The sequence below is a fragment of the Dipodomys ordii genome, unplaced genomic scaffold, assembly GCF_000151885.1.
Source record: "Dipodomys ordii isolate 6190 unplaced genomic scaffold, Dord_2.0 Scaffold11, whole genome shotgun sequence".
NCBI lineage: Eukaryota > Metazoa > Chordata > Mammalia > Rodentia > Heteromyidae > Dipodomys > Dipodomys ordii.
This window is the reverse complement of record NW_012267227.1, coordinates 16,457,588-16,473,361: the sequence shown is the minus strand read 5'-3', so window position 1 is coordinate 16,473,361 and position 15,774 is coordinate 16,457,588. Positions and strand designations below refer to the sequence as shown.

The following is a 15,774-nucleotide window of genomic DNA, read 5'->3' as shown; positions in this document are numbered from 1 at the left end:
TTAATGACTCAAAAACCGGAAGTGGAACTGTGGCTCAACGTGGTAGAGCTCTAGTGTAAAGCAAGAGCTCAGGGATATAAGCACCCAAGCCTGAGTTCAAGCCCCATAACTAACAAGGGGGGAAAAAAAAGAAAAGGAGAGAGAATGTGTCTGGATAGACTTTTCAGTATCACATTCTGTTCTGGAAAAAGGATTTTTTTTTTTTTTTTGGTCAGTAGTGGGGCTTGAATTCTGGGCCTGGGTGCTGTCCCTCAGATCTTTAGCTCAAGGCTAGTGCTCTACCACTTGAGCCACAGCGTCACTTTCTGGAAAAAGTACTTTTGCTATTCTTTGAGTTGCTGGTTAAGACAAATCTACCTTATCTCACTCCCTACACACACTTTTTTTTTTTCAGTACTGGGGATAGAACACATGGCCTGGACACTATCCCTGAGCCTCTTTGTGCTCAAGTCTAGCACTCTGCTATCTGAGACACAGCACTACTTCCGACTTTTCCTGAGTTTATTGCAGGTAAGTCTCACATACTTTCCAGCCTGGGCTGGCTTCAAACTGCAATCCTCAGATCTCAGCCTCCTAAGTAACTAGGAGGCTGTCAATTTTGGGAGAGCCCCTTATCTTTTCAGGCCTGACACTGATCGAGATACATTGTACTTTGAACCTGATTTATGAAATCTGAAACCTCTTTGTACAATTATTATTTTTTTTGTAAAAAAGAACCGAGAATTAGGAAAGAGGGGGCATTCTCCAAAAAGAAATGTACTCATTACCTAACTTATGTAACTGTAAGTCCTCTGTACATCACCTTTACAATAACAATGAAAAACTTTAAGAGTCTATGAGCTACCCATAGCAAAAAAAAAAAAAGTCAACTACAAGTGTACACTTACAGGGACAGGTTTTACCTTGTTCAATGCCAATAGATAATCTATCTTTCACCTAGAAAACAACACAAGCATCTTAACAAGCCCAAGTCCCCTGGCCGACTCCCAACGTCCCACTGCTTTGCCTCTCTACACTGAAAACTCTGTGAGACTCGAAATGGGCAAAGCTAAAGACCATCAATAAGCCAAGCTTAACCTCCAATAAACAGCTCACGAGAGGGGGTGTAACGTCCCTCCGGTTCTGCGTCTTCCGAGACCGGCGCAGGCAGCCCCCACGAGCGTCCCAGACTCGGCCCCACAGCCCGGTGCTTCCGGGCTGACCCGGCCGCGGCCCGCGGCCCCCGCGGCTCACCCCAGGCAGCCAGACAGTCGATCTGCAGAGGCAGCTTTTCCAGGATCGGCACCGGTTCGAAAGCGTCGTGCATGGTGGCCAGGAGAGAGTCGCTGCTGCCGTCCCGGCTGAAGTAGTCCGGACGAGGCTGGCGGGCAGAACCAGGCCGGAGGAGAAAAAGATAGACCGGGACCTGGCCCGGGACCCCGGCTACAGTACCTCCGGCAACTCAGCCATCGCCAGCGTCGGACTTCCTGCTGACTTAACCCCGCCCCTTCCGCTGCCGAGGTGCGCCTTCCGCCGCCGAGGCCCCGCCCCTTCCGCTCTGGCGTACTTGAAGCTGTCAATGAAAAGTCGTCTATTACTATCACACCTTGGAGAGTCAGCCGTGGCTCCAGGTCTGGGCGCTGTCCCTCAGCTCTTCAGCTCAAGGCGAGCGCTCTACGCTTTCTGCTGATGAGGAATTGAACCCAGGGCCTCAGGCATGCAAGGCAAGCGCTCTACCACTGAGCCACCTTCCCTAGAGTTCATATTTTTAAAGCTGTTGCAGACGGGAGGTTGTGTGTGGTCTCTAGGCCAGAAGCATCAGTATCACCTTGGTAGAAATGGGAGTCTCAGGCTTTATTCCAGCTTGACTGAACCATTCTAGAGGGAACAGCCATCTCTTTTAATAAGACACTTAGAGGGGGTGGGGGGAGGGATGTGCACTTAAAAGCTTGGGAATCACCTAATGAGACTAAGGTTCGACAGAAGCCCTAGACATTTGATGAGGGGAGTTGTATTTAGGACAAGATAATTCCTTGAGTGTATGTGGTAGGAAGAGCTGTTCTATACACTGTGATGTTTTGGCAGTATTCCTAGCTTCTATCCACCAGATAGACACCAAAGCACCCTAAGATCAGACATGTTGCCAAAAAATGTCTATGCCAAACGACCACTGGTTGGCAAAATTACTTCCAGTGATCCAGTATGGTTATTAGGCCAATGGGTTCTTCCGTTTAGTGCACACAAAGCACTTGGACATACTGTGTGATTTTGATTCAGTAGGGACAGCATGAGACTCTCAAATGAGCCTTCTAACAGGCTCCCAGGAACTACCACTGCTACTGATCCCTGAACCACATTTTGAGTAGCAAAGGTTTTGGCAGCAAGCGTTAATTCACTAACTTTTGAGAGTCAGAAAAAATAAAGCTTTTTAAAGCTGATGATCATACTTTTACCAACTCAACTGTCCCAAGATTCCCCATCCTAACATTCTTCTTAAGAAGCAAAAGACATCATTCTTCATATGGATCCTATCTGGTTGCCTTAGTATCCCCCGTGGAGATTAGAAAACGGAATTTGAGGTCCAAGAATGATCTAATAAAGCACCAAGAATGTCATAAACTTAAGCAGATGGGTCTAAAGCATAACTTTAAGAAAGTGAATCTATGATGTAACGTTAAAAACAACTAGCCTAGGATACTTTATATATTATCAGTTTCTTTTTTTGTTCTTGTTGGTTGTGGGGCTTGAACTCAGGACCTGGGCACTGTGCCTGAGTTCTTTTGCTCAAGGCTAGAACTCTGCAACTTGAGCCACAGCACCACTTCCAGCCTTTTGTTTATGTGGTGCATGCAAGGCAAGCACTCTACCACTGAGCCACCTTCCCAGGCCAATTATGAGTTTTGGTGTTTGTTTTTGGGCTTGAACTCTGGTCTTGGACTGTCCCTCAGCTCTTCAGCTCAAGGCAAGCACTCTACCACTTGAGCCACAGCACCACTTTCCCAATTATCAGTTTCTTAGTAAGAGAGGTATGTGTCCCTTCCTGAAATTTTAGACTTACTAGTTGCTGTGATAGAAAAAAGTCAAATACCTTTTTAGTTCCAGATTCTGAGACCAAGAATATAAACTAAGGAAATAGGATGTGAAACTATATATTCCTTGTGAACTTTTCTAAAGGCACACTATATCTACTCAGTAACACAGGAAGCCATAAATAGAATTATCTGACCCCAAGTTACAAAATGTATACTATCCTTAGTCTCAAGTCAATACCAAAATGCATTAAAAATTAAAAATATCTGACCATCTTAGAGAGAAAAGACCTTGAGACTTTTATCTTCAATTAACCACCAGGAACTGTGGGACAAGTGGTAGACTGGGAGCCTTAAGCCAGGCCCTGAGTTCAAGCCCCATGACTGACAAATATGACCACTGGGATGGGAGGGAAAAATTGAGAGAGAACTAGGGAAGGAGTGGCATTGTCCAAAAAGAAATGTACTCTTGACTTATGTAACTATAACTATATACCTCCTGGTATATTACCTTTATAATAACAAAAATTCTTTTAAGAATAAATACTACCATAGTGGATGACATAAGACCCATTTAAACTAGAAAAAAATAATCTGACCAATTATCCTATTGCAATGAAAGAAACTATTAATCCATCTGCTAAGTTTTAAAGGACAACTGCAGCACATGACAACGCCACTAGCCTCTGGCTAAAGTTTAAGATTGAGAATACGCTTGGTTCTTCATGTTGCTGTCCCTTAGGAATACTGTCTACTGACCACAGCACAGGCTGTAGAGATATACTACCCAAAATGTTAACACATTCACTGTCATGTTAGTGGAAATTATGGTCATTGTGGATGTTGATTTCAACCGAACATAACAAAACCTGTAATAAAAGCCATGGAAAGAAAGTTTGTTTTGTAGAAAAAAGGAGAAAGAAGGGTACTTAGGGAAAGTCTGAAATAAATGAGAAAAATATATTTTGTTAAATTTTTATATTAAAAGGGGGAATGGGCTTTTTATGTAGAACAAAAATCTCAGGAAGGCAAAATTGGATAAAACCATTAAAACAGAAATAGAGTGCTTCAAGTGAATACCATCACCTTGTGATGTCCCTTACAAACAGTTTCTAAACCAACACCAGATACTAGAACAATCAACCCTAAAAAAAAACAAGCAGCAGTCCAGGGCCTCCACACTACTTCATGCAAGAACTGAAAAGCCAGCAGGATCTGTTTCCATTCCACGAGCACCCGCTTCCAAAGCCTCACAGTCCCTCGAGCAGGTGCTCAATCCTAGCACTGAGATGGAGTGCTTCTTAGTATCTAGTGCAACTCCCAGAGAATGGCATGAAGGCAAACCAAACATTGCCTAGGACTCCACAAAACCCCCCTTAGGGGCTTACAAAACAGTAGTTCAAGGTTTTGGAGTGTGCACCACATTGCCAGCAATGGGATGTGTCACAATAGCAGATGTCAAAAGAGCTAACATTTTTCTTTAAAGTACATCTGAAATAGAAAAATCTTTAATATACACCATTGTAAATAAAATTGCACTTGATTTTGCTTTTTTTTTTTTTAACAATCTGAACCACATTTAACTGTTTCTCTCTTTTTTTCCTTTTGGTCACAGACAGTAGCATGACTGCTTAACTCAGAAGGGCCATGTTTTAGTCAAAATTGCCTCTTCAAGATGTTGCCATGACTTCCCAGAAAACTGAAAGGTAAGTAACAAGTTCCTCCATCACCTATGCAACTCCTGAAATAAATAAAAACTGCAGGCAGTTGCTCCTGAAAATTACATATTATGGTGCTGATGATACAGTCCTTTAGACGATGTTAACCTTTTTAGTTTGACAAATTAAACAACTGAAATAGAGAGTTCAGGAACAACAAACACATAAGTTGCATACATATCCGTTTCTGGGTGTGGGAGAGAAAGAGTATCAATGTTGTAAATACGAAACGTGTAGATTTTCTCATCCTATGAATGTGTTTCCAGTAAGATGTTCTCCTTGTTCTGACACCTCTTGCCAGCTCCCGAGCACAAAGATCAAGGAACAGATCAGGATGACATTGCCTGCTTTAATCCATGGATGGAGAAGACTGACACAGATGCTGATCTCTTCCCTGACACTAGCCAACTTCAACTGCAAAGTTTCTTATCTTTTACTCCATTTTAGACCTTTCAAAGTGTGTGATCATTCGTTCCTAGGGAGTAAACAAAGGATTATTCTAAGTACATTGAGATAATATGGTCTATAGTTCAAATATCTTCAAGGTCAACTACCCAAACATACATTTTGCAGAAGTACTTGTTTGTTAATTAAATGTTTACAGCAATGACTTCTATATATGAAGATTTCAAAGCATATAAACATGTAGGTTTCATCCAAGGTCAAAAAAAATCAAAAGGTCTAGATGCTGGTGGCTCACTGTAATCCTACCAACTCAGGAGGCTAAGATCTGAGGATCTTGGTTCAAAGCCAGCCAGGGCAGGAAAGTCTATGAGAATCTTATCTCTAACTACCAGCAAACTGGAAGTGGTGGTTCCAGGTACAATGCTTAGCCTTGAGCAAAAGAGAGAGAGAGAGAGAGAGAGAGAGAGAGAGAGAGAGAGAGAGAGAGAAAAGAACAAAAGAGTCTAGGCCCTGAGTTCAAGCCCCAGGATCCAACCCAAGAGAAAAAAAAAAAAAAGTTTCGGTCCTTTGAATAAATAGCAAACTATAACTCAGAATGACAAGTATATTTTAGTCAATTAAAATGATAAAAAAATATAATTAAGCTTTATGAAGAATCTACACAACTTTTAATTCAGGAATGTAAGTTGAAGACACAGAATTTAGACAGAAATTTAGCCACAACATTCAGCATTACCACAAGATACTATAAAATTGAATAGTAGAGGGTTTTGTAAACAAACTGAGATATCTTTACAAGGAAGTATAAATTCATGAAATTATATCTGATGAAGTCTTAGAAACCTGTTGTGCAGTGTTGTGTACCCAGTTAACACTGCATATAAGAATGGCAGGAGGGTAGATTTTATGTGTTTTGTTTGTCGATTGTGGGGCTTGAACTCTAGGCCTGGGCTCTGTCCCTCAGCTCTTCAGCTCAAGGCTACATTCTACCTCTTGAGCCACAGTGCCACTTCTGGTTTTCTGGTGGTTAACTGAAGAATCTTGGGGCTGGGAAGGTGGCTCAGTGGTAGAGCGCTTGCCTTGCATGCATGAGGCCCTGGGTTCGATTCCTCAGCACCACATAAATAGAAAAAGCTGAAAGTGACACTGTGGCTCAAGTGATAAGAGCACTAGCCTTGAGCTGAATTGCCGAGGGACAATGCCCAGGCCCAGAGTTCAAGCTCCATGACCCACCAAAAAAAAAGGTCTCACAGACTTTCCTGCTCAGGCTGGCTTTAAAGGGCTGGCTTTGAACTGCAATCTCAGATCTCAGCCTCCTGAGTAAGCTAGAATTACAGGCATGAGCCACCAATCCGGCTTAATGTGCTTTTTTTTTTTTTTGGTCGGTCGTGGGGCTTGAACTCTGGGCCTGGGCGCTGTCCCTCAGCTCTTCAGCTCAAGGCAAGCGCTCTACCACTTGAGCTACAGAGCCACTTCCGGTTTTCTGGTTGTTTATTGGAGATAGGAGTCTCACGGTCTTTCCTGCCTGGGCTGGCTTTGAACCGCGATCCTCAGATCTCAGCCTCCTGAGTAGCTAGGATTACAGGCGTGAGCCACCAGCGCCCGGCAAAAACTTGAATTTCTTAAAGACAAAAAAACTACAATAGAAAGCAAAATACTATTTTTTTTTTTGGGTGCAGGTCCTGGAGTTTGAACTCAGGGCCTACATACTGTCCTTGAGCTTCTTTTGCTCAAGGACAGTGCTCTACACTTCCAGCTTTTTGGGTATTTTATTGGAAATAAGTCAAGAACTTTTTCTAGCCAAGCTGGCATCGGAACTACGATCCCCAGATCTCAACCTACTGAGTAGCAAGGATGATAGGCGTGAACCACCGGCACCTGACAGTTTTTGGGGTTTTTTTGTTTTTTTAAGAGATACCAGGTGTCCCCAGATAAGTATATCAAGGTGTTCTTATGTGAGCAGCCAAGGCCCAAGCTTTGTGGCTCAATTTTAACTTTTTATTTTTATACATTTTTTTAAGTCCTACATCTGACCCTATCACTTTGGAAAAGTGAAAAACAAAAACAATAAACAAAGAAAACCTTTTTGAATGTTGAAATCTTAAGTGTTTCCATTCTTGTTCTTTTCAAACATACCAATTATAATTCCTACATACATTACTAAACCAAATAAATACAACCTTCCTGAATAGGTAACTCACAGCTTACTACTAAGAGACTAGACACACAGGGGTTCTGCACATAGCTGGACTACTAACCTCATCTGAATCCAGAAGGGCTGGAAGTGCTCTGCAGAGAGAGAAATACTACAGTGAATAATGTAAAATAAAGCCATAGGTGGTTCACTAAGTAGAACAGTGAATGCAATCTGAAACTTTTAACTAATCTATGATTTAATCAACAACTCTTTTTGAAGGAGAAAAAAACAAATGAACAAGAATCAACTGAAATTGTACAGATGTGACAGGATCAAAGTTTTATTAATATTGCAGCTATGGAAAGAAATTCAAAATTTTGGAAAGCTAAATCTTCCTAAGCAGAAATGTCATCTGAGTGACCAGCAATTATTTTTGTTTGTATGTTATTCCTAATCTTTTAATCATTCTTTGACATCTTATACTCACTAGTATGTTTTCAGCTCATTCAGCCAAAATAGTAACAAAGTTGTAATAACTATGATATTTGTAGTAATGATCCAAACACTTACACATCAGTTACAGAAGAAGGAACATTCTCTTCTACCCACTTCAAATCATCCTCCTGCTGGGAAGATATAAATACAATTGTTACTAAAATGTACCATAAAATGTTCCACAGTATCTAATGGTCTTGAGATCCCCGTAGTGTCTTGTAACTCAAACTAGCATACTTAAATAACAAATGGACTGCAGAAAAAAAAGTTTAATCATTAAAAGAATAATCTTAAAGCATTCTGAAAAACATCTTCACAATGCTTCCACCTAACTTAGTAACCACCATACTACCCTCTCCTTGTGTAAATTCAGTTTTGAATTTCCTTATATAAGAGAGATCAGGCTGTTACTTTTCTTTGCCTGGCCTTCTTCAATAAACAAACATAATATATTCCAGGTACATCAATGTTATTGAGAAAGACTTTTTTTTCTTGTTTTTGTCAGTCGTGGGGCCTGGTCACTGTCCCTCAGCTCTTCAGCTTAAGGTGAGCACTCTACCATTTGAGCCACAACACTACTTCTGGTTTTCTGATACTTGATTGAGATAAGAGTCTCTCGGACTTTCCTGTTGGGGCTGTCTTTGAACCACAATCCTCAGATCTCAGCCTCCTAAGTAGCTAGGATTACAGGCATGAGCCACCAGCACCCGGCTAATACTTTTTTTTCTATTTTAAAAATAAATAATACTCAGGCATGTAAATATACATTCTATTTATACAGCCATCTACTGATTGACATTTGTGACTGATTATCTCTGCTATTGTGAATGTTGCAATGAACCTAGGAATGCAGATATCTTTTGGATCTATGCCCATGGATAGGATTTCTAGATCATATTGTAATTCTATTTTTAAGTTTCGAGAAACTTCTACCAGGTACAGGTATATTATACCTGTAATTCTAGGTACATGTGAGGCTAAGAATCAGCACAGGCAGAAAAATTCACAAGAACCTTCCTCAGTTGATAGCTGGGCTGGTGGCATGGAGGAGGGAAAGGAGAGGAGGAAGCTAGTACAAGTAAAAAGATTGAGGAATGGCCCAGTGGTAGAGTGCTAGGGTGGCAACCGTGAGGCCCCAAAACCTTCACTCCATCTATAGAACAGCAATACTAATCTACATTCTCATCAAAATCCTGCCAGTTACTGTTTACTCTAAATTCTTAGTAACACTTGTATTTTGTTGTCTTCATGGTAATAATCATTCTGTAAGTATTGATGGTTCATTGTTCTTTTGCTGAAGAGTGCTTTGACTTTTTGAGGTCATTGTGAATACCCTCGGCTATTTGGGGTTTGGATCCTAATAAATTATAGGTTGCTTATTTCTGGGAAAAATATTATTGTAATTTTGTGTGTGTGGGTCCTGGGTCTTGAACTCAGGGTGTGGGTGCTATACCTGGCCTCTTTTTGTGGTCTGAGACCAGATGCTTTCACTCACTGGCTAGTGCTTTACCAACTATGTACACCTCTAAATCCTCCACCCCACCTTTTTTTGCTTAAAGCTTAAAAGCTAGTGCTCCACCACTTCAGCCAAAGCCATATTTCAGACTTTTTGATAGTTACTTGGAGATAAGAGTTTCATATTTTCCTGCCCAGATTGGCTTTGAACTGCAATACTCAGATCTCAATTAACTAAGTAGCTAGGATTACAGGCATGAGCCACTGGCATCTCACTTGTGTTATTAGAATTTTGGTTGCAATTACACTGATGCTTCGGGTAGTATAGACACCTTCAATCCATGAACACAGTTTGTCTTTCCATTTATTTTCATTTTCTTCAATCTCTTTCAACTGTGTTTTATAGTTTTCAGGTATTTCATTTCTTTGATGTAGCATATTCCTACACAGTTAATTTAGTTCATGCTTTTCTTTTTTATTTTATGGAAAACTAGAGTTTGAGTTCATTCACTCATAGTACTAAGTAGACATTCTACCAGTTAAGTCAGCCCTTCATGCCAAGGCCTTTTTGCTTTTAGTCGTTTTTTTTTTTCTTTTTCTTTTTTTAGGCTGGTACTAGGACATCAACTCCAAGCCTTATACTCTATACTCTTGCTCATCTTTTTTCACTAACAGCTGTCACTATACAACTTGAGACATACCTCTACTTGTAACTTCTTGCTGGTTAGATATAAGTCTCTTGGATTTGTCCACCAGGTTTGAGTATGAACTGATTCTCAGATATTAGCTGCTTGAGTAGGTAGGACTATAGGCCAGATATTGATGGCTTGACAAAGATTAAAAAGGCATACTTACTGCTTTGCTGACTTTACTATTTCCATTTGGTTCTTGTTTGGTACTTCTCATTTTCATTCCTTCTGTAGAAGGAAAAAAAAAAGAACGAAACCAACTAATTAACTTTATAGTAGATCAGCAATGATAGCAAAAATAGATTTAAGAGATGTATTCTAAGCTTAGTGTAAATTATACAACAGATACTTAGATACTTTCTTCTCTTTTCTTTTTGGCCAGGCTTGGAGCTTGAACTCAGGGCCTGGCCACTGATCCTGAGCTTTTTTTTGCTTAAGGGTAGTACTCTACCACCTAAGCCACAGCATCACTTCCAGCTTTTGCTGTTTATGTGGTGCTGAGGAATCAAATCCAGGGCTTCATGAATGCTAGGCAAGCACTCTACCACTAAGCACTCTGCCACTAAGCAACATTCCTAGCCATTTCTATCTTATATACCAGGAATTTCAAACTAAATTTCCTCCTTATTTCTAGCAAAAAAAAAATCAAACAAATAATTTGGAATTACTTGCTCAATTTATTATAGCTTCATCCTATTTTCTCTTCAACCTAACTTTACCACATACAAAGGAACAATAATCTATAAAATAAAAAAATAATGTACTTAGGTGAAAAAAAAAACTTAAAAAACAAGTAAAAGGTGAACTTTAGCTGGGTGCCGGTGGCTCACGCCTGTAATCCTAGCTACTCAGGAGGCTGAGATCTGAGGATCGCAGTTTAAAGCCAGCCAGGGCAGGAAAGTCCTCAAAACTCTTATCTCCAATAAAACCACCAGGAAACAGAAAGCGGTGCTGTAGCTCAAGTGATAGAGCACTAGCCTTGAGCTGAAGAGCTGAGGGACAGCGCTCAGGCCCAGAGTTCAACCCCCACAACTGACAAAAGTAATAATAATAATAATGATAAGGTGAACTTTATCACTACCAAAGCTTTCTTTTAGCATGGGTTCCTTCTGTTCATCTTCCTCCTCTTCCTCTGACAATGGTGAGAAGGCAAACCTGACAAAACAAAATCAAAACAGAAGGAAAAGTGAGAAAACTACAAACATTGCTCCACTATCTCAATTCAGGGGAATTATTACTAAAACTGCAAGCTCCAATTAGGGTTTAACTCTTTCCCTTCAGAAAGCCCTCACGTGCCTAATGATGTCAGAAGTTCCAAAGATCTTCATTGTTAATTGATTTTATTCCCCATTCATTAAATAAAAAGGAACTCTAAGGCCCAAAGAAGTAAAAGAGAAAGCAGGTAAGAAAAAACACAAATCAAGTTAACAGGAGACTTAAGCTAGGATCCCAATTTAACTGGGTATTCCTTCAACTATATGACACAGTTTTAAAACTGTTCCCTAACGTTCAACCTTAATGGATGAAATGGCCATTTAATGGTTAACAGAATAGAGTATAAGAACCTCTGGTTGTTTGCTGATGGTCGCCAGAGAACCATAATAACAAAGAGGATCATGGAAAACAGCAGCCGCCAGATGGCATCGTCTACCCATAGCTCTCGCCAGTCCTACAATAAAGGGTGAAGTAACATTTACAAACAAATCTCTCAGCATAAGCAAGAATCACTCACTTACATGCCCTTGTTACATTTTCTAAAAGCCTGCTGTGTGCTAGGCACTGTACTAAGTGCTGGGTACATCCAGTGATGGAATGTGCAGTTTTTTTTCCCCTTGCAGTGCTATTTTAAAAGATCAGCATCAAGGGAAAACAGTACTTGTCAGAGCTGCAACACAGCTCTGAGACCCTAGGGAATGGTGCTTTTTATTGTTTTCATTTGTTTATACTTTTGGCGCTGGCACTGGGGATTAAACTCAGTGCCTGGGCACTAGCATTCTAGCTCAATGCTAGCACAGGACTCTTTACCACTTGAGCCATAGTTCAACTTCTAGTTGTTTTGGTAGCTAATTGGAGATGAGTTTAACAGATGGGGTTGGGAAGATGGCTCAGTGGTAGAGTGCTTGCCCTGCACGCATGAGGCCCTGGCTTCGATTCCTCAGCACCACATAAGCAGAAAAAGCCAAAAGTGGAGCTATGACTCTAGTGGTAGAGTGCTAGCCTTGAGCTGAAGAGCCAAGGGACAGTGTCTAGGCCAGAGTTCAGGCTCCACAACCGACAAAAAAAAAAAAAGAGTTTAACAGACTTTCCTGCCTCCTGAGTAGCTAGGATTACAATCATGGCCATCTTTGGGAAGCATTTTATACAGTTAAAAAAAAGAACCTGCCGGGCGCTGGTGGCTCACGCCTGTGATCCTAGCTACTCAGGAGGCTGAGATCTGAGGATCGCGGTTCAAAGCCAGCCCGGGCAGGAAAGACTGTGAGACTCTCACCTCCAATAAACCACTAGAAAACCAAAAGTGGCACTGTGACTCAAGTGGTATAGCACTAAAGAGCTGAGGGACACAGCCCCGGCCCAAGCCCCACGACTGACCAAAAAAAAGAAACCAACTACCATATCGTGTACCATGATGGAAAGAACATTGAAGACAGTATTAAAATCCTCAGAGTGGAGATCTAGTCTTAATTTTCTTGTTTGTTTTTGGTAAGTTGTTGGGCTTGAACTCCTTGGGCTCTGTCCCTGAGCAATTTTGCTCAAGGCTAGCACTCTACCACTTAATTGGAGACAGGAGTCTCATGGACTTTCCTGACTGGGCTGATCTTGAACAAAGATTCTCAGGTCTCAGCCATCAGCACCTGGCTAACCTTAATTTCTTACATGAAGTTTATGCATCTTCCCACTATAACCAGCATCTTTGTGTATGAGTATAGTATACTGTTAATTAATGTGTGCTCTTATAACTTACTGACTGGCAAGTCACTATCCTGAACTTCATGGTTGTCCAGATGATAAACACAATAGAAGCTAGTATGAAAAGAAAAATCTTGGTCAGAACATGAATCGGCTTACATCCTCAGTTACATTCACTCACTGATCGTGGTTAAGTGGAGTTCCATACATACATCCTTGATGACATATATCACAAACACTTCCTATTAATAATTTTCCCATATATATTCAATACAAATTTGCTGCTATAACGAAGATTCAGAATACATATTCTTACCCATACTTTTTATGCTTATTGACTATCTGGCAACATTAGTAACTCTTCAACCAGAAATGGAAGAGAAGCTACTGGAAATACCTCTTCTAGCATTATCAATATAACGCTTTTTTTAGTGTATGGTTAGATGAAAAATATGAATGCAGGGCTGGGAAGGTGGCTCAGTGGTAGAGCGCTTGCCTTGCATGCATGAGGCCCTGGGTTCGATTCCTCAGCACCACATAAGCAAAAAAGAAAAATAGCCGGAAGTGGCTCAAGTGGTAGAGCACTAGCCTTGAGCTGAAGAGCTGAGGGACAGCGCCCAAGCCCAGAGTTCAGGGCCCGTGACCGGACCCCCCAAAAAAATAATTTTTTTTTTTTACAAGAACAACAAAAAACTTAAATTGAAATCAAGGAGGTTCTTCCTTTTCATGTAGCAGGGCAATCAGTAAGGATGTATCTATGCATATATCAGGGTTTGTGAAATGGTAATTTCTTTTCATTTTACAACACTGAGCACTGATGTGAAAGTGGGCGCTGTTCACTAATCCACTGTGATGTCACATAGATTTCTTGTAATGTGAAGATTGAGGTTCAGGGCTGGGAAGGTGGCTCAGTGGTAGAGCACTTGCCTTGCATGCATAAGGCCCTGGGTTCAATTCCTCAGCACCACATAAGCAAAAAGAAAAAAGCCGGAAGTGATGCTGTGGCTCAAGTGGTAGAGCGCTAGCCTTGAGCTGAAGAGCTGAGGGACAGCACCCAGGTCCAGAGTTCAGGCCCCATGACTGGACCCAAAAAAAAAAAAAAAAGAGATTGAGGTTCAAGGCACAAGGAAGATTTAAACTAAGAAATCAGCTAAACAACTTGAACATGTAATTTGGGATGATTACATAAATTATGTACTCGATAGCATAAATGCTTGCTATAGCAACAAATATAAGGAATCCAAAATTAAAAAATCCTTCCCCTAGCAAAATGTATAAAATTTTCCGTGCCTACTCATGGCCTCTCAGATTAATAATCTCCGTTCTAAAAGAATCCAGGTTACATCAAAACAAAAGAAAGTCCCAGACTTACCCGCCACTGCCAAAATAAGCGTGTTGGTGAAATGCCGGTACAAAGACAGCTTTACAATGTTCCTCCGAAGTTTTAACAGCTTCATTGTTTGAGTCAGGCTAATAAATATGTGTTTGCAGGTCAAGGAATTAAACATTTAGAAAGCTAAATAATTGAATCCTCAGATTTCTTTGAGGATCTGCAGTCATAACAATAGCTACAGATATCAAGAGACTTTTAAGTTCTCCTAGTTTCACTTTATCTCACAAACATTCCAATCCTCCTAAGATTAAATTTCCAGTAAAACATTGAAGAAAATATAAAACAGGGATAAGATGCAACTGGAAAAAATGCAAAAATAAAAGAGGAAAATATTTAAAAAAAGAAAAAGAAAGATAGGATCAGGTTTTCTAGAAAATTTTTAAAAAATAAAAAAGGCAAATGATAAAATTGAGTGGCAAGCATTAATACCATCTTCAAGATGAGTGATTCTATTCTTATCCTGCCCAGTTAATCCAGTGTAGCCTCATAATTTTACTTGGCATCAACTAACCAGGGTTCTACACTCAATGTCTCCTCCCTTTACCCTATGCCATCTTATGAAAGTGCTACATGTCCTGTGCTACTGTAAATAAAGAGGAACAACCAATTGTCTAAGCATTCTAGGTACCTAAGAGTCGAAAACAGTGATTCTCCATTTTCAGAACATTACTCCCAAGGAGACGTTATCACTGAAGGACAAAAGAGAACTGATGACTACTGATATCTTCTCTCATGCCCAACTTTCAAAATGAGGTACAGATATAAAAATAAGAGACTTGGGGGCTGGTAATGTGGCTTAGTGGTAAAGTACTTGCTTAGCATGCATGAAGCCCTGGGTTTGATTCCTCAGTACCACACCAACAGAAAAAGCTGGAAGTGGTGTTGTGGCTCAAGTGGTAGAGTGCTGGCCTTAAGCAAAAAAAGCTCAGGAAGCTGGGAAGGTGGCTCAGTGGTAGAGAGCTTGCCTTGCATGCACGAGGCCCTGGGTTTGATTCCTCAGCACCACATAAGCAGAAAAGGCCAGAAGTGGTGCTATGGCTCAAGTGGTAGAGTGCTAGCCTTGAGCTGAAGAGCTGAGGGACGGCGTCCAGGCTCAGAGTTCAGGCCCCATCACTGACCGGGGGAAAAAAAAAAAAAGCTCAGGGACAGTGCCCAGGTCCTCAGTTCAAACCATAGGACTGGCAATAAATAAATAACACTTGGAACCTGTTCTCTTTATCAGTCTTCACTATTACTTAACTCCAATTCTTTCTTCATACTCACAAGATAGACCTGAAAAGACAGATCTAGAAAAGTTTTGGTCGGGTAGACCCAATATACTTTGATTTTAATCTTTTTTGCTACATTGCAATCTATTCAAATTCACAAAATTATATTTTTGTTCATGTTCTGCTTTTTATTATACTTGATATATCAAGACAGTAATGTTGTACAATTGCGTATATGGACCAATATATAAAAATCAAAATAGACTCAAAATAATGCCAAAAAAGATGAAACCCAAAAACTTGAACCCTTCAACCCAAATGCAAAATCCCTAACCAACAAATGTTTAATTTTGAGGAGG

General features: G+C 40.6%; 2 protein-coding genes across 3 annotated transcripts in view; both read right to left on the bottom strand.

Moving 5' to 3' along the window:
* Positions 1 to 1,446, bottom strand: part of Vps39 (vacuolar protein sorting 39 homolog (S. cerevisiae)) — a 34,620-nt gene extending 33,174 nt beyond the window's left edge. The window contains exon 1 of the mRNA XM_013010199.1: positions 1,234 to 1,446. Coding sequence (XP_012865653.1) covers positions 1,234 to 1,306 — 73 coding nt within the window. The 5' untranslated portion in view covers positions 1,307 to 1,446. The remainder of the gene's footprint in view (positions 1 to 1,233) is intronic.
* A 2,524-nt stretch (positions 1,447 to 3,970) lies between these two features.
* Tmem87a (transmembrane protein 87A) overlaps positions 3,971 to 15,774 on the bottom strand; it is a 33,568-nt gene continuing 21,764 nt past the window's right edge. Inside the window, exons 13-20 of one of the 2 annotated variants that reach the window (XM_013010163.1) lie at positions 14,187 to 14,295; positions 12,870 to 12,928; positions 11,473 to 11,576; positions 10,989 to 11,062; positions 10,074 to 10,135; positions 7,839 to 7,894; positions 7,390 to 7,420; positions 3,971 to 5,201 (exon numbers count right to left, since the gene is read on the bottom strand). In XM_013010163.1, the coding sequence (XP_012865617.1) occupies positions 5,160 to 5,201; positions 7,390 to 7,420; positions 7,839 to 7,894; positions 10,074 to 10,135; positions 10,989 to 11,062; positions 11,473 to 11,576; positions 12,870 to 12,928; positions 14,187 to 14,295 (537 nt within the window). In that variant the 3' untranslated portion in view covers positions 3,971 to 5,159. The remainder of the gene's footprint in view (positions 5,202 to 7,389; positions 7,421 to 7,838; positions 7,895 to 10,073; positions 10,136 to 10,988; positions 11,063 to 11,472; positions 11,577 to 12,869; positions 12,929 to 14,186; positions 14,296 to 15,774) is intronic. The other variant, XM_013010162.1, reaches the window with a different exon arrangement.